The following is an 18681-nucleotide window of genomic DNA, read 5'->3' as shown; positions in this document are numbered from 1 at the left end:
TTAAATTAAATGAGTAAAAGAAAAAGTAGTTGTACCTTTTTTTATGCTTTCTAATTGCTACTTATAATTATGATTAAGATTTTCTTTTCAGCTCAAAAGGATAAGCATTAACGGATAATAAACATGCATAATTATTTGCCGGAATTAGTGACGTGATTACTTCCTTTCGGTAGGAGTAGGACTAATAACATAATTTCCTTGTTCATTAATCATTATGTCTTTATTTAATCTACAAATTACAAAATCACCATGTCTGAATTATTAGTTTTCGACCATGGTGCAAAGAGTTATTATGTTTTAACGGTAAAACAAGAAACAAGAGGAGTTAATTGCTAATTGTCATTTCAACGGTTATGTTTTTAATCTTTGGATTTTATTGATTATCTAACGGTTGATTAATAGTAGTAGGTTTTGACATCTTCAATGATTGGTGTTATCCACCTCCCGCATTCATCGGTTGAACGTTGGGCAGATTTTTTATTTTCCCTACGAGTATATCAATCCTCCTCCTTTTTTTTTTTTGCTAAAAAATACACTATATATAAACTTTGACATAACAAGTGAATTAAGGGATTCTAGAATCTAGGATTTGAAAGTTGATGATTTAACCTCAGATAACATAAGACAGTAGGATTTGGATTGTTATTACTACTAATGTTTACTGTATAGATTAATAACATACGAATGTGCCACTTAATTACATAAACATCAGAGAACATATTTTGATTAAATTAAGTGTTTATGATATGTTTGATTTGAACTTTTAATATGGTTTGCTCATTTTTTACTTGGTCGTTGTTTTTATCGACCAAACTCATTGTTTAATTTGGTTATTATACTTTTTGAGTTTAAAAATAATCATTACCTAGTAAAATACCTACCTTTTTTTTAATGATAAACTAATTGTCTTAGTCACTTATTTTGGTAACTTTTAGTGATTACAACAAAAACAACTTTTAGCGGCAATAAATAGACACGTGTTAAAGTCTTTACCAGCATTAGTTAAATGTCATTAGGTCCAATGTCGCTAAATCCTTTAGGGACATATACAAAGAGTGCTAATTACCGCTAAAAATACATATTTAGCGGCAATTGCTAATTAATTGCCGCTAAAGATCATTTTTGATGTAGTGAGTCTGATGTAAAACCGTATATAGATTTAACATTGTTTGGTTTTTACACAAATACTAGGTAAATTAAATAAGTAATCAATAAGCGTCAGACTGACTCTATAAGTTAAATATTTATGTGATCTACAACTTTTGATGTTTATTAATTAAGCGCAAATAAACTAAAAAGTGTTTGTCAACCAATTACTTTGATCAGTTTTTAAACTTACCCAAACACCTCCATGATCACTTATTTTGATAATTACTTCAATTTATATCAGTGTTGCTGATGTAAACCACATTTATATATATATATATATACTACATGTTTAATTATCTATCTAATAGTAAATTAGTTAATTACTACTTATTTAAGGACCAAAGTTTATTGTTGGTAACTGTTAAGTAACATAAACACATGCATGATGCAAATTATGATTTTGACTCTCCATGAGGGTGGTACATACCAACCAACCAACATAGGAACTGGGACCAAGTCAGGTAAGATTGATTGGCTTCATCTGAATTTCCTTCAATGAAAAATTATATTATTTATACATGGTTAATATTATTATTATTATATATACAATATATATTGAATCTCCTTTAATTTCTTCATGTATTTAATTTTTCATATTTTAAATTTCTTAGTGAAGATTTTGACTCAGTTGCCATTGATTAGGACTTTGCACGCCCCTAGTCCCCTACACAAGATTGTTCCTTCATATTCACGACTCTTTAATTACGTAAGAGATTTATGCTTGCAATTACTCTTTTGCATGTGATTGCTACTGTCAATCTCCTAAAATTTGGGCCTTGGTTGTTTCAGCCTTTTTGTCACTAGCATAATCTTCTTTCCCCATGTCTTTAGTTTTTCTTTCACTTTTCACTTTTCTTTTTTCTCCTCAGCTTCCTCTTTAGTCCTCTACCATAACTCTCATCTTAATTAGTACATACTTTCTGACTAGTTTTTGCCACACCTAATGCCACTTTACTAATTTAACTATAGGAATTTACATATTTCACCCAATTTTTAATAATTATACTTGAAACTATACTAAACCGTAGGGACAAAGCTATATGATACGGTTGAACTGAATTTTTACACTTTAATAGTGTAGCAGTAAAAGTGACTCAAAGATTTCTACTAATTGGAGGTTAGTAATTAAGTGTGACAATCTTGCATTTTCTTAAAAGTCACCTTGTAAAAATACTCTAGCTTTGTCACTGGTTCTGATTATGAATTCATGATCTTTTATTTCTATGATGAATGATGATCGATGGAGGAATATTTTCTTGTAGAATTATTAAGCATGTTAAGTGATCGAAACAAATGCCCCCTGCTCTGGAAAGAGACTAGCAATTAATTTGGCAATAGTAAAGAATGGGACCAGCATAGCATGGAGACACAAAATATCAAGTATGGGTACCTTCTCCAGTACGAAAGAGTTATGGGGACTTTCTTTTTCCCTCAGAAATAAATCACAAAAGTGATTGGTCCTATCCTCTTTGCTTCTTCTTTAAGAATTTATAGAGGCAATATTCATATATATATATATAAATATTATACTCCAGTAGGATATGTCCAAGTAATTTTTGTGTGTTTTTAACGTGACTCTCTTGGTACCAAAAATCTGATTATAATAAAATATTATGTCAATTTAGGTATTATATACCTTACAATTGAAGGACTTGTTGTCGAGAAATAATTCTTGATTATGTCCAACTTCTGTCCTTTATTGATGATAGGGACATTTGCCACATGATTTGATTTGTTTCTTTTTCTCTTTTGGCTTCACATATCTAAGTTTTTCTTCCTTGTGTGATTTGTGTACATAGTCACGTTACAGCTTTGATCATTAATTTTTACCTGTTAAAAATTGGAGAGGGTGATACTATTGTTTCACGTCGATCAAGTAATTATCTAATCAAACAAACTGGTGTAACGATGTATACCTAATTTCTGAATATGTCCCGAGTTGCATTTAAAATCTGTGATAGTACAAATATGATTTGCGTATTATTAGTACACCCATCAAAAAAAAAAAGTTGTGTTGCTCGATCTTAAGAGGATACACATTCCAAGATTGCGTTAATTAATTGAAACATCCCATGGGTTTCTCAGATCTCAACGTTCCCTTAAACACATTCCTGTATACTCCCCCCTATATATATTATATATTATGTCATCTAGGTTCATGGTTCGATTTGGATCGGTTATTGGTTAAAACCAAAACCAAACCAACCAAGTCGGTTTTTTAAATATCTAAAATCAAACCAAATCAAACGAAAAAATAACTATCGGTTTGTATTAAAGAATAACAAAAGTCCCACATTGATGGTTAATGAGATGGGTGGACTCCTTATAAGGCTTGGACAATCCTCCTCCCTTTGAGCTAGCTTTTGGGGTGTGAGTTAAGCCTAAGACCTAATTTAACAGTTTGATTATTGACGGTTTGGTTCGGTTTTTTTGGTTTTTTCAGTTTGAATATAATAAATTTCTGAGGACACAAACACCTAGTACATGAGCAATCCACTAAAAAGTTATTGTTGGTTCAATTAAGCAATTAAACAATACTAAAGTTATCATTACACGAACAAAGAGATTCAATTAAGAGAAGATGTAACTATCTTATGAAAGGTATGATAGGTAAAGACTAAAGTAATGAATTTTGATGGACTTGAACTTATGATTGTAATAGATGGGCTAAAATTTAAGTGTTCGGCTTGAGAAATTGGTAAAGTTAAAGACTTAAGCTACTTAAAATTTAACAAAATAATTATATTTTATTTATGAATAATATATAAATAATTATAAAATTTATATATATAATTTATCGGTTCGGTTTGATTATTTTTGTGTAAAATCAAAAACAAACCAAATAGTATCGATTTTTCAAAATTTAAAACCAAACCTAACCAAATCAAACCAAACATCGATTTTGTTCGGATTGTGGTTCGGTTTGGTTTTTAACCATAACCATGAACAACCCTAAATTTATTGTCATCTACGTTGATTTGACATAAAATCCTTAAGAAAATTTTATACAGATATTTTGAAATTCAAACTTTTACTATACCATTCTATGTAATAATAAATACCAAGGATAGAATGAGAAAAAAAACAATAGAACAATTTTGATTTGCTAAAACGAATAAATAAAAAGAAAAATCTATTTATAGTGTAGGGGCGTAAAATGAATAGATGGAGTCGTCAACATCATTTTCTATAAAATTAATCTGCCATATATAATTGCAGATCTATGGGAATTACGAAGTCTCATCTTCTATAGATAGCCGAAGAATCCTCCTCAATCTCAATTCTTTATTTCAGAAAAGAAAACAAAAAAGATTTTAAAAAAAGTCTTAATTTGCAAAAAGAGGAAATTGTATGCACAAGACTCGACATTTACAAATTATTTAGTATTGTAGCAAAACACTCTTGAAAGAATATTACCCAGAGAAAAACGTGACGAACATTATTAGTAGTTGAGTTCACAAAAAAGTGATTTAAGGGATGTTTATTTTTTCCTAAATATATACAACAACGTATGACATAATGATGTGAACTTGTTTGTATAGTCATAATTAAAAGCCATAATTGGAAGGTTTCAATTTGTGACACTCTAATTAGTACCACTAGCACTGACCGGTATGGACTCGATCAAAATAATTGTTGTATATTATACTGGTCTTGAGGAATAATAAATATAATTACGTCCATCCATACCTTGTTTATCAGGCTTTAATTAGAAAGTAATCAAATAGAATCATTACATTAAAGTTCTTATATCCCAATTTTAAATTGTTCTTGTGTGACGTATGGGTTAGAAGTTTGAGCCGTAGAATCAATCATTAATATTTGCATCAAGGTAGATTGTCTGCATCACATTCCCTTAGAAGTATGCACTGAATTGCTTTTTTTATTTTACTTCTTTACATCCTCAAAATGATCATTCTTGCCTCCTCATATCATTATCATCATAACTATAAGCAAGTACACAATTAAAAGAGTAAAACATTATGGTATGTATTTACATTCAAATATGACATAATTATAAGCTGTTCTTTCCATATGAGTAAAAGTGTTGCATAATGTTCCAAAGATGTTTATTTGGACCTTTCTTTCCATAGTAGACGGGCCAAGGCCCAGAGAAGTAATTCGTACTTTTGGGTCCTTCATTTTGGGCTTGGCCCAGATCCATGAATTAAACTGGGACCCACCTTACCATATTTTTTTCCAACAAAACAAATTAAATTAAATTTTCGCTGCTGGAACTTGAAGCTGATGAAATCCCCCGCTGAAATTGAGAAATCTCTTCAACTGAAATTTTCAAAATGCTTGATCGTATCAAAATTTTGTCGAGCAAACTAATCATTAGCCAACATTTTCTCCGGCGAAGTTTTCGTACGAAGTCGACTCGCCGTTTCAACAATGTCAAAGATGAAGATGAAGAATATAACAAAGTCCGAAGAAAAACTGAAAATGAAGAAGCACAAATTTATTTGCTTAAGAGTAGAGGTCAACATCTTCTCATGAATCCTCGAGTCCTTAATTCCATTGTCCAAAAATCCAACATACTTCCAACTGATACCGTTCTAGAAATTGGACCAGGCACCGGGAATCTCACCCTGAAGCTTCTAGAAGTCGCCCAAAAAGTCATAGCCATTGAAATTGACAAACGTATGGTAGAGATTCTTCACAAGCGCGTCTCTGAACGAGGACTTCAAGACCGTTTAACTGTAAGTTTATATGCTTGCATAATGTTCGATGAAATGCCTCATGCCTTGTTGAAAAAATAATCTTACTATAAAATTCTGCATTATAATTTTAATGTGTTGTTTCCTGTTAAAACTAGGTATAAACTAATACTAACATAATTTACCGGGTGGAGTCAGTAACTTAGAAGGAGTAGAATCCCGAATCCATAAGATTAAAATCCCGATTGAATGATACAAGACTAGGTGTATTAGTAATACACGGATTAAGGAAATTCTTGATTATGGTATGGGCATTGTTGCATTCTCTATTGTGACAATCCGTGTATGACTGTATAACAAAACTTACATTATAATCCCGGCATAACTTGTCATAGAACCAAAGGACTGCTTAGTGCAGTTACGTTGAGTAGACCTTCATACTTAGTTCAATTGAGTAGTTATCATTTGGGTTTTGCAGGTTATATGCCAAGATGCTTTAAAGACTGAGTTTCCACAGTTTGATCTTATGGTTGCCAACATCCCTTATGGAATTTCCTCGCCTCTGGTTGCTAAATTAGTTTACGGAAAGAACTCATACAGGAGTGGGACACTACTGTTGCAGAAAGAATTTGCTAGGAGGCTATTGGCAAATCCAGGGGATTCAGAGTTTAATAGATTAGCTGTGAACGTGAAGCTGGTGGCTGACGTAGAGTTTGTCATGAATGTGAGCAAGAAGGACTTTTTGCCATGTCCAAAGGTTGATTCTTCTGTTGTGAAGATATATCCTAAAACTGAAATTCCAGAGGTGGACTATGAAGAATGGTGTGCGTTTACGAGAACTTGCTTCACCAAGAAAAATAAAACATTGGGTGCAATCTTTAAGCAGAAAAGAATGTTGATGGAGCTAATGAAGCTGCAAGAAACCAAAGGAGATGAAGAGAATAATACATTGTACAGTGATTATCATGTTAATGATACCGAAGATGAAGACGGGCTGAGCAATGAAGACAATGTTAATTTCTCTCCCGTTATGGGGAAGGACCTAAATTTGTTTAGAGAGATAATCAATGACATTTTAAGATCCGGTGGATTTGAAGATAAGAGGCCTTCAAAGCTCTCCCACAAGGAGCTACTGGACTTGCTTTCTTTATTCAATCGAGCTAGGATACGTTTTCATGGTCAAGTAAATCTCAAGGATGAAAGTGATGCCGAACTTGCTTCTGCATTTGGTCCATTATAGAGCCTTAATGCACCTATGCTTGTGTAAATACATGCAGCACGGTTTCTGACCTCATTTTCATAAATGGAAATTTAACCAACTTCATTGATCTGGCCATAGGCGCAGATTATCAATTTTTTGCAAGAATTTTGCAGGACATGTCACTTCACCCTTAGAAAGTTCATACTTTGAAGGTGATTGATTGGTCTGTGCCTCTTAGTCATATCACGACTACTGGATTCTGGGCACAAACTTTATGTTTCCTTCAATTAAATTCGATTGGTGGAATGCCAAATGGGACCTCATAAGGTGTTGTTGTTTAATCTTATTTAGCAGATGGATTGACTCCACTGGAGCCCAATTTTGAGTTGTGCATTAGGGAAATGAGTTTCGGAGCCTTGAGACAGTTTATTGGACTCGTTTCCAAAATCCTTCTTTCAGGCCTGAGAGTATTCATTCGTTTGCTAGCACCCTGTTGGCCTCCTCTTCCAGTGCAAAACCGGGGCTCCGTCAGGTATTTGGCAAACTTCACCCTGAGCCTTTCATAAGATTTTGTAATTCAATAGTTTACAGCTTAACGGACAGTCACCAGCAAGGGAAGGGCCAGAAAGAAGCTTCGCGTGGAAAGAACCAGCTTAAAACCCCCAAGTCTACCTTCATGCTGGAATATTGGTTTTTGGCTATCCTATGTAACTGTCTTCTTTTCTTGATCTTTTTAAATTTGGAGTTAATATTGCTCAATATTTCATATTTTAAACCTAAGAATCGTAAAAGATACCAGCTAATCTTTAGAGCCCTAGCATTAAGCTTGTTGCTCAGAGGCTTTGATTGCATTCATAGGAGATCATATTAATATTAATCTGATCTCCCTTGTATTACTTGTCAAAAGAAAAATTAAATAAAATAATCAGAAAACGATTCTGTTTTGATGTCAACAACTGCTTCCTAAGATAAGTGAAGTGTAGGTGTAGCCAAAGAAATAAAGATCATTTTCTTGCATGTATTTGCTTAAAAGAAAAAGGAAATTCTAAAAGTTAAAAGGAATAATTTTAACTTTTTTTGCTAGCCACTATTTTATCAATTGGAGAAGGTACTTTTCTTGCGCTTTCTTTTGTTTTCCTTCCAACTTAAAGTTGCAGATAGTAGCTATTAGTGGGCGTTCGGTTCTTCGGTTCGGTTTAATCAAATTTTGATTCGATTCTTCGGTATTCGGTTTTAGAAAAGTGTGCACCATATTTCATATCAAACTAGATCGGTTTGGTTCGGTGTTTTTAAATTAGTTTTTCGGTGTGAATAAAAATAAAGAGGGGATATGATAAAGTGTTAATAGTTTCATGTGTTTAATTTATAATTAAGAAGACGCTGCATAGATGATTCTTTAACTAGAAGAATTCAAATTTTGTTTCTATTTCTAGCAAAGATGCCAAAGGATTTGTTAATTAGATGGATTATTTACCCTCCCATGTTGCTATAGAGATGACCAACTAAATATACAGCTACAGAATCAACAAACATATGCAGATAAATGGTAAAGAGCATACAATAGTTTTCTTTACTCACTAAACAAGGTCTACAAAGACTTGTCCACACATTTTTAAAAAAAAAACACAACACCATCAAACGGCACTATCTCTTTGGATACACGATTCAACACATTCAAAACATAGACTTTAGGTCTTTAGGGTTTACACTTTACTATTTTGTCATTTAAAAATTGAAATGGGCCAGGTAAATATTTTGAGTCAAAATATATAAGTGTAATATAATTTAAATATTTTTAAATTTATTTAATAAAACTTCAATTCTTCGGTGCACCGTAGTTTTTGACCGTTACACCGAACTCCGAACCGAAGTTCCGAAAATAAAAAACCGACACCGAAGAACTGAAATAGTTCGGTTCGATTTTTTGATTTTCCGATATTTATGCCTATCCCTTAGCTATTCAAGAAACATTACTCCCTTTCTATAACAAAATGTTTTCTACATGTTATTCAAATGTATTGTTTTTTTCAAAAAATGAAAAAACCTAAGTAAAAAATAAATTAAAAAGAAGTACGCCCACCGTGGGGCTCGAACCCACGACCACAAGGTTAAGAGCCTTGCGCTCTACCAACTGAGCTAGACGGGCAGATATTGTTAGAAACAATTAATTACTATATCATTGACTTTTAATAGATGGTTTTTGGCACTGTTTGATCAAGTTTTGGGAACGTTTAAGGCAGCTTGACCAGTTTCTAGCTAATTTTATAGCAGTTTCTCAATACTTTGGTGTAAGCAGATAACATGTCGGACACCATTGGAACAAGAGTCAACCAGAGGGTGATCATATGATAAGCATTCTCCACCTACAGGCTACAACCCTAACACATTATACATTTGCTATCAAGGAAGTAAAAAATTGAAAATCTCTGAGTAATTTTAATATTTTATGATAGACATAGAAATCATTACTTGATCCACATTGCAACTCATATATGTGTTGTTGAGCAAAGATAAGGCCGACAAAAAGCACGTAATTAAGTAGCAGTGAACTTCGGTTGGTGAACTAAATACAATCATGCCAGCTATAGTTGTGATATGAGAGTTCCTTTAAATTATTGACAATATCTTTTATAAATTTTGTACTTTTTGTCTGATTTACCAACCAAATTATTTGTTAGGCAAGTGACGCACGTGTGGCAGAGGACCCACTACCCATCTTTCACCTTCATTCTACATATATCTAGTTTACAGCCACCGCATATTGTTTCTTTTTTTTTTTGGAACAAAACGACATACAAATCTTCCAAAAATTGATGATAAGGATCAAAATTTTAAATTGATTTTTCCACTACCATATATTCCTCATACACTACGACTATAATAATGAAATGGACATATTGCAGAACTGCGTCTCAATCCCAAGCTATTTAAATTGAGCTAAATATTAATCTATTTTAAAAAAAAATATAAACCTTGTATTTAGTTTGCTACCTTTAACATTGAGATGTATATATGGTTGAGATAATAAAAGATGTTGGTTACATAAAAAAATAAATTGTAGATAAACAGCAACATGTTGGAGAGATTAAGGATGTAAATAATGAAGAACACAGTTAGTTTTGCTTGGTTTGAATTAGTGGGCTTTGCTGAAGGGGCATGATGTTGATAGGCAGTTTGTTCTTCATCTTCACTGTTGGAAAATAGACAATCTCATCCTTCTCTGCCACCCATCTGTTCATCAACACAATAGAAAGTGATTGCTCATTAATTATTACTCTTGTATTATTTTCATACACCACTATCTTTGGTCCTTAGCTACTTGGTAACAAAATAACAAAACAGTACTATTACCACTTTTTTATTTATTTATATATTGCAATAACTACGTCTCAATCTCAAGCTACAAGAAATATATTGGAGATCGCGTTTTTACCGGTAGGTGGTGACAAGATGGTGGAGGAAAATGGAGATTTCAAGCCTTGAAAGTTCTAAACCAGGACATAGCCTCTGTCCTCCACCAAAGGGTGTAAATGTATTGCTGGTCACAGTAACTCCAACTTTCTGCCAAGCCAAACAATTAGTTAGAATTTTAATTACCAGTGACGATTTCATGTTTTTAATTGTATACAAGGAATTAAAAGCTGACCTCCCATCTGGAGGGATCAAAATTGTATGGATTTTCATAATTTTCTTCATCCATGTGAACTGAAGTGAAAGATGCCAAAACACACCATCCTTTTGGTATCAAATGCCCTGTATTCGCAACGCCACAATATATATTTCGAGTTAGTTTAATGGATGGTCACTCAACTTTTAAATTTACGGCACTAAAATTAAACTATTATTTGTAACGCGTAATGAAGCAGGTACACTAGTTAATTTAGTAGGCCTACACAGAGAAGAGAAAATGGTGGATCATAAAGAAATGAAATACACACCTTTAATTTTGACATCTTTGAGAGATTTTCTCCAAACTGCATTAATGATATTTGCCAATCTCAACGTTTCACTGATAACCTGTCATTCCATAACAACCGGTATTAATCTTCTCTTCATTATGAATTTCAAAAATTTGATCGAATTTTCAACCTGTTTATATAATTTTTTTTAAAAGACAGAATTAAAGATTACTAGAGTATTATTTTTTGGCACTGTGAGTGAGTACATTTATAAAAGAACTTGATTGAACCTACATGTATGTAGTGCAACACTAGACTGAAAAAGTATGACAATTTATTTTTATATCATAAAAATGAAAACTAACATTCTGAGTGAAGGGCATTGACAAATAATCTGTCCAACTATAATCCTCACAGCAGCTTATCTTCTGCTGCTTCAATTCCAAATTCTCCTCCTGCAATTATTCCAGGAAAACAACAAATTTGTGATAAGAAAATTAAAAGGAGAGTAATGTATAGAGCTATGCCTCAACTTTTGTCTTCTCCAATAATTGAGAATAATCCCTGGAAAAGCAGTCGGGATCTAACTAAAATTTCATTCTAATCTCGATATTGTTGGAATTGGTCCAGAGTAACACTACTTTGTATAGTAATATTGTTCTCAACCTATATCCTATCCAAACTAATTGTCACTCTAATCAGTAAGTATTTAGAAAAATACTCCTTTTCCTCCCAAATAGTAATGTGTATTGGCTTATTTCATGTCATAATGAAAAATAATAAATATAAGGTCTTCCAGTTTACTAAGTGACTCAAATTTATTAGTATTTTATTTTTTTGAAGAATTGAGCGGTATAAAAAACTGTAGCTATTTCATATAAGAGTATAGGAGTACTATTTTTTATCTGAAATTTGTAAAGCTAACACTTATTTTAAGACAATTCACGATGGAGTAAGTCCTCAAACCACACCACCAAAAAAAAGTGTGGGCACAAGTTTCAAGAAGGAGAGCACGGGGGTTGTAAATTTGGTCCACAACTGACAGCCGGTAAATCAATATCGTACGGCTAAAAAACATAAGTCTTCCCTACTTTATTTTTTTTTAAAAATATTTTAAAAAGTTTTGTGTGTTCCCAGTTTTGAAAATGACTTGGTAGAAAAGGTCAAAAGAATAAATTAAATAAAAGTTAAAAGATCATGTGACTATGACATATAATTCCCCACCACCCACACGTGGGGGCAAGCAATCATTCCTCCCAACCCTTCATATTTTATAGCCCAAGCAAAGCCTATCCGTCCATTTATTATATATCCAAAACAGTCACTAATAACGTTTATTATAGATAATAATAAAATTGAATATTTATAGGTGTTAGTTGTTTTAATTTGACGATTTTTTATACTGTCAATCCATATAAGTTAAGCGATCTCATACCAGCAAGCGATCTAGAGCGACGGGATAGTCACTTAGAAATTTGACAGCTAAGGTGATCGCCGTTGGTACGGTCTCTTCTCCAGGGATCATCATCTCTATCAAGTTGGCACTGATGAAATCATACGGCAGAGGTTGCTTTGCCCCATCAGCATTCCCTAAGAGCACGTCAATTGCATCTTTTGGGAACCCCTTTTCTTCTTTTTTCTCCATGCTCAATTTTCTCTTCTCTACCATCTTCCCTACCATTCTTGTTAACCTTTCTTTCGCCTAAATAAAAATAGTGTTACTACAACTCACACATACATACAAGTTACAAATTTAAGATATATAGATTAACTGTCAGTCAGTGTATTCAGCTTAAATTCAAAATTACCTTTAAAGATTTGTAGAGAGTGGTTCCGGGAAGCTTAATGGGCAAACAAATCAAGCCTTTGGTGAGTTCTTCAAATTCTTTCTTGAGCAAGTTCAATTCTTCTCCAGGGTCCACGCTTAGTATCAGCTTGACTAATACTTCAAATGAAATCTTCAATAGCCAACAACAGGAGATGTTACAAAAAATGGACCTATAAAAAGTAATGTCTGCAAATACTCTTCTTATACTTTTCAAACTCATGAAACTATACTGGATATATTTACTGATAGACAATATTTTGATTTATTATTATCATTACATATATACTACTTATAAGAGATTGATAAAGAATGAAATACTATTATATTTGAATTCAAAATGAGTTGCGTGCATCCTATTCAAAATGATTCGCTTAAAATAATGAATTCATGGTGCCCATACGACGTGACATTGAGCGGAGTGGGCTCAAATGATATATTTATATACTACAAGTGGTAGTCATGGGGTGGTACGATCAGACATAATATAAATGCATGCATGTGCAGCAAAGAATTTAGAGATAGACCTTTTTGGCTTCATCTTGTACATAGACGATGCTGTGTTGTTTTTCCAGCCATGTTGACAAGAAATGGCGAACAGAGGCTTCGATGTCTCGTGTAATACGAGCCTTGAGTTGCGGCGATTTTAAGAAATTCCCGATCAGTCCGTGTAGTCTTCTATGAACTGGCCCATTCATTTGCAATATCGAATTCTTCCCAAATAATTCTGTTATTGATTTTGGATAACATGGTATAAATACATCTCCATTGTTCTGTAGAACCACTTTGTTCACCTCTGCATCTGTTGATACTATTATTCCTTTTCCTAGTATATTACTTTTGAACACATTCCCGTACCTTAAAGACACCAAAAATAGTTGCATTATTATGTATATATGCAAATTAACAACAATAACAACATATTCAGTACAATTTCACTTAGATAGAAAAACTATTTACGATAAATCATGCCAGGATTATCAAAATATATGTGCAAATAAAGTAGGGGAAAAAGGGGTCAGTGAATTTTAATGAGGAGGGTTGATTAGGTTCTGCAATTGAGTTCCTAGGTACTAGCTAGAGTGGAAGAAAGGTACATTAACTGTAAAAGAGAGATGTGACAGCTTTTTGCCAAATCTTTTTTCATGATTTTTGCCAAGTCATATGACATGATACCATTGGTTAAAAGAGCGGTATCAATAAAAATGATACTCCTTGATTTCAATTTATAAAATAATTTCTTTTCTTTTTTAGAATGATTTTATAAGCATGTAAATATCTAAGGTTTATCTAAGATCATAGATTTTTTTTTAAAAATTGTGTCAAATTAAATGATGTCATATAAATTGAACGAGCCAAAGAGGGTATGTTTCTTCCTGCAAAAGCCAATTGATCTTCCTTGGTTGCTTTATATTATAAGTTATCTTAGAAATACAACTAACAACGCGAAAGTCTAACATTATAATGAATGTGTAAAAAAAACAATTACCAATATTATTGTAAATTTTAATTTGTGATAAGGAATTATATGTAATTATTGTACTAGTAAGTAAATTGAATGCATCAATGCTAAACTCGGTATAATTGTCAAAGATTATGAACTTGAGCTCCTAATTTATAAGTATTTTAGAAAACACATGCTCCATATGTCTATGGTCAACATATGAAAGCATAACGGACACGTAATTATAATTGAGGGCCGACAATTTTTGGAATTGTATGTATTGAGTATTAGCAAGTGTCCATAATAACAAATATTGAAAGAAGAAAGAAAAAATGATTACAGTTTCAACAAAATTATGTAAAGGAGAACACTTTAAAATGGAAATGATATCACCATCATCCCATGACAATATTACTCATTTAAATACTTACGCCGTTCACTTTTTATTTATCACTTGTGACATAATTTTTTTTTACCTTTTTTATATTTAACTTCTCACATTAAATATTTATTTTCAAAACTTAATACTAAATATTATTTATGAATAGTTTGATAAAATATGTATATCAATAATTATTTTCGTAATAGATACGTCAAATTAAAATATTAACGGAACGAGGACGTAATATTCTTAGAGGGTGTTTGGATTGACTTAAAAGCTGTTCAAATCTACTTTTAAATCAGTTTTTGACTTCTGAAACTGTTTGGCTGATATAAAAATAACTTAAAATAAGTCAAAAACCAAAAGTAAATCTCGCTCTACTTTTTATTTTTTAACTTAAAAATCATTTCAGTTTGACTTTTTATTTTTGACTTAAAAGTTATTTTTTTAAGTCAATCCGAATGGGCTCACGTGAGATTAGGACTTAGGAGTATTATTACTTACTACTATTACTTCTCCAATTCTACTTTTTATTTTTTTAATTATAGAAAATTAAAAAGACAGCTCACTATACTAGTCGTATTCCTTAAATTTAATTCATTTTGGTAAGAAAGTATTACTCTTTAATTCTAACTTTTTTTTTTATGCAAGTAACATATTTAAAAATATAAAATTTAATAACAAATAAATAAATAAAAATTGATGGAATAGTATTTTAATCAAAATGCTGTGCAGCTGAACGGAGTCAACTGATTGAGGCTCACGTGCGTGACCACGCCATGACCCGTATTTAAGAGAAGAAAATTCCTTTAAAGAATACTCCCTCACTTCCAAAAAGGAAAAAAAAAGGTTATTTGAAAAATAATTAGTATCATTTTAAGAAAATCAAGGTAAGATATAGTAGGAAGTAATATTTAATTACTATTAAATATCTAATAATTAATATTTTATTACTTTCTGCTCTTTTAAAAAAATTACCTACTTTCTACTTCCCTTTTTAGCGTTGTCAAAAAGAATGATCCCTCTTCTTTTTTATATAGAAGATGTTTAAAGTTATAAAATTTTGATATATTAAACGTAATTTTAATTTATGATCAAGATTAAAAAAAAAATCTTTATTTTCTTAATGTCCGCTAAATTAAATTGAAAAATTCATTTTGAAATGGATCATGGATGAATGGAATGGAGTGGTATACTAAAAACATATTGATCTTAGAAACCAACACAGAAAATTGAGAGAGAATTTGAAAAAGGTGTGGTTACTTACAGGGACTTTCGTTTTTCCATGAAAGTGACAGGACGAGAAGAGCATCCAGAAGCAATGAAATCGAGCGTTTCTCCTAAAAGAGGCCAACCAGAATTTCCTCTTGGAACTCCAATTGCCCTTTCTTTCTCTTCATTTTGCTTTTTTCTCATCTTATAAATCAGCCACAAAACTGCTACCATACATATCCAAATCCAATTTTCTGCTTTCTCTTCCATTTTCACAACAATAGAAAACATTTCTGCTTTTCACATAAAGTTTTATGTATACCAAGAGAGAAGAGAGAGAAACAGAGGTGGTGGGGTTTTATTTTTCTTTTTTGAAGAAATATAAGCAGAGGAGATGAGACCGAAGTAATTTACCATAAATAATCATAATTGTATTTGCTCTATTCTTTTTGTCTCAGTCCCCTGCTTTTCCATACTTACACTAACGACAACTAAATTACTAAATTTTATACATCTTTATCCATGTATTTTTTTAAAGATTTTGCAAATTATTAGTTTTATTTTTGAATTATTAATATTTTTTTATTTGATAAATTAAATTTAAATATATTTCTAATTTTACACCCAAGATTTTCACCAACTTTAAAGAAGTTTTTAATATTTTTCTCGATTTTTATTAAGAATCACATATTCCTATAAGAAAATGAAACCACTTGCTATATAATATCACAAATCGAAAGTGTATAAATTTAGTTAGTCTAATAGAGAGGTATTTTTAACTCTATCAATAATTTGAGAACAATATTAATAATTTATGCTAAATTTAGAAATATTTTTCTTTTTTTAAATTTTCTTTTCCGTGTCAACTTCGATGGTCTAATATTTACTGAAGCGGAAAAACTAATTTTAAATTTTAACGGAAGTGAAAATTATTAAATAAATTTTTTTACATGTTAAATTGTAATGGATAGATGATATTTGTATGGAAAAAAAATATAAAGATACATAATTTCAATGTCGAGGGGATAAAATAAAAGGGAATTTTTTTTACGCTTGCTTGATATATTAATTTGTTCCCTTTGCTGATCAGATTTTGTTAATATTATTGATCTGTTGACTCAGACTGATATTTAGTACTTTCTGAATTTTAAATGCCCATAATATTTTTTCCTAATCAGGTTTTTAATATTAATATTTAGATCCAGTCAAATTAGAGCCTTACCAAAGTCCAAAACATATGAAAAATGTCCAATTATAGTTGTTTATTTACTAGTCTTGAACAAGTTGTTGCCTCAATATTGTGAAGTATTATTTTAAATTACAAAATCAGATTATTAATACTGCAATCGGACTAGAATGCTTTTTTTTTTAATATATAAAGTTCTCAACATTTTCACATGTTATTCAACAGTTGTTTTTACCAGCTTTATATTGTTAATTACTTTAATAGTACATCATGGCATATGATATCGCGCCTAATTATTCCTTCTCCACCCAACATACCTTAATTATGAAGGTTTTTGCATATAAAAAAGGTGGTCTCGGATACAATTATCATTTAAGGATCGTTTGATAAAAAGAATATTAAAAAATAATACATATATCAATTTCGCTAAACTTAACAAGAATCAAAAATAATTTTAATATTACTAATATACTCTATTTATTTAAGACTATTCATATTTCCTCTGCCAAATAACCCAAATTGGGTTGCCAAAATCCAGGGATATGTGGATCCAATGAGTCAAATCATCATTGCTTTTTAATGGTAAAAAAGTAGAATTTGGTCAAATGCTATCACATGTCATAATTATAATTTATGAGAAAGTAATCTTTTTTTTTCTTCCAAATTTCTATACACGGTATAATACACTCCAATTGAGTATTCAAGGGAGATTACGAAAAACTATGGCAAGTTCTCATGAGCGATTTAAAATAAATGTTATTATTATAAGTACTTGATATTTTAAAGAAAAACATACTAATTTGAATGATTTCAGATATTGGTTGAATATTATTAATTAAAAGAGAAAACATTTTCTATCATAACACATTCATTTCTAAAATTGGAATTCAAAATCAGATGAAAAACATTTTTTTTTATCAAAATAATTTATTTCCAAAATTTAAATTCAAAACCTCTAGTCAAACAATTTCAATAATCCCACCACGGACCATACTTGAGCTAGTAGCATGTACAAGTTGGGAGTTGGGAGCGGAGAGGAAAATGATGATCCCAAAATTACTTTCTGCTCTACCCAATTATATCTCACCTCATTACTATTTTTTGAGTCCAACAAATATTTGTTTAACTAGATGCTATCTCCCGTGCGCTCCAACTTTTTTTGTTTGATACATAATAAAATAGGGCATATAATATAACAGTATAAAACTATAAGCTTCTTTTTTTTTTCACTCCTCAAGTTCATCATATATAATTAGATTTCCTCTTCTTCGTGTTTTATTGATGAGAAGCATCCAGCAGCACCTTACAGTGTCTGATATCACCTTTGGAGTTTGATTAGTTTGAATTCACGCTTGGAAAAACTCATTTTAGACATAAAGTATAGTTGAGGAAGGATAACCCCACTCCATGGATGCATGCTGCAAGTCTTAAAAAAAATAGTGGGCCTACAAATCCCCACAAAAGAGAGTAGAGACGAGTGACAGCAAGATGCAAACCTAACCTTAACATTATTGATCATTACCAACTGATAACATTCAGTTGTAGGCTAGTACATGTAAGTGTCCACATTGCTCCATCTTCTGTCGACAGAGTTACATTTTACTCGTATGATGTACATTTTACAATTTTCCTCTATATTTATTTCTTTTGCGTTATTGAGGTCTAAATTAATACACCTGGTTATCAATTTGGGTGGGGGGGGGGGGGGGGGGTGGCGTTGGC

At 31.6% G+C, this 18681-nt stretch overlaps 2 protein-coding genes and 1 non-coding gene across 5 annotated transcripts; 1 reads left to right on the top strand and 2 right to left on the bottom strand.

Moving 5' to 3' along the window:
• The first annotated feature begins 5393 nt into the window (after positions 1 to 5393).
• Positions 5394 to 7820, top strand: LOC102598434 (ribosomal RNA small subunit methyltransferase, mitochondrial). 3 transcript variants are annotated; one of them, XR_001472186.1, is made up of 3 exons: positions 5394 to 5852; positions 6289 to 7223; positions 7366 to 7820. XR_001472186.1 is itself a non-coding variant. In XM_006340617.2 (2 exons), the coding sequence occupies exons 1-2, from the start codon at positions 5448 to 5450 to the stop codon at positions 7048 to 7050; spliced, it is 1167 nt and encodes a 388-aa protein (XP_006340679.1). In that variant the 5' UTR covers positions 5394 to 5447; the 3' UTR covers positions 7051 to 7820. The 3 variants fall into 3 exon arrangements, 1 of the variants encoding a protein (XP_006340679.1); XR_001472187.1 differs by having other exon boundaries at positions 7363 to 7820; XM_006340617.2 differs by having other exon boundaries at positions 6289 to 7820.
• A 1264-nt stretch (positions 7821 to 9084) lies between these two features.
• TRNAK-CUU (transfer RNA lysine (anticodon CUU)) lies at positions 9085 to 9157 on the bottom strand. Its single transcript has one exon. It is a non-coding gene; the product is annotated as a tRNA-Lys (tRNA).
• Positions 9158 to 9999: 842 nt separating this feature from the next.
• LOC102598106 (3-epi-6-deoxocathasterone 23-monooxygenase) lies at positions 10000 to 16215 on the bottom strand. Its single transcript, XM_006340616.2, has 9 exons — positions 15829 to 16215; positions 13263 to 13593; positions 12719 to 12868; positions 12346 to 12612; positions 11276 to 11365; positions 10950 to 11028; positions 10658 to 10764; positions 10445 to 10572; positions 10000 to 10242 (listed from the first exon to the last, which is right to left on the bottom strand). The coding sequence occupies exons 1-9, from the start codon at positions 16062 to 16064 to the stop codon at positions 10125 to 10127; spliced, it is 1506 nt and encodes a 501-aa protein (XP_006340678.1). The 5' UTR covers positions 16065 to 16215; the 3' UTR covers positions 10000 to 10124.
• Positions 16216 to 18681: the final 2466 nt, after the last annotated feature.

This window comes from Solanum tuberosum, unplaced genomic scaffold (assembly GCF_000226075.1).
Source record: "Solanum tuberosum cultivar DM 1-3 516 R44 unplaced genomic scaffold, SolTub_3.0 scf00020, whole genome shotgun sequence".
In the NCBI taxonomy this organism is placed as follows: domain Eukaryota; kingdom Viridiplantae; phylum Streptophyta; class Magnoliopsida; order Solanales; family Solanaceae; genus Solanum; species Solanum tuberosum.
Note: the sequence above shows the minus strand (reverse complement) of the source record. Positions and strands in the feature narration are given on the sequence as shown.

What these genes read in the sequence shown, in the direction of transcription:
- LOC102598434 (XM_006340617.2), top strand. Translation starts at nt 5,448, where the DNA reads ATGCTTGATCGTATCAAAATTTTGTCGAGCAAACTAATCATTAGCCAA. An exon ending in GACTTCAAGACCGTTTAACT is followed by an intron (nt 5,853 to 6,288) that starts GTAAGTTTATAT and finishes TGGGTTTTGCAG; the next exon opens with GTTATATGCCAAGATGCTTT.
- LOC102598106 (XM_006340616.2), bottom strand. Translation starts at nt 16,064, where the DNA reads ATGTTTTCTATTGTTGTGAAAATGGAAGAGAAAGCAGAAAATTGGATT. An exon ending in TACAAGATGAAGCCAAAAAG is followed by an intron (nt 12,869 to 13,262) that starts GTCTATCTCTAA and finishes TGGCTATTGAAG; the next exon opens with ATTTCATTTGAAGTATTAGT. An exon ending in CAATGCCCTTCACTCAGAAT is followed by an intron (nt 11,029 to 11,275) that starts GTTAGTTTTCAT and finishes ATGGAATGACAG; the next exon opens with GTTATCAGTGAAACGTTGAG.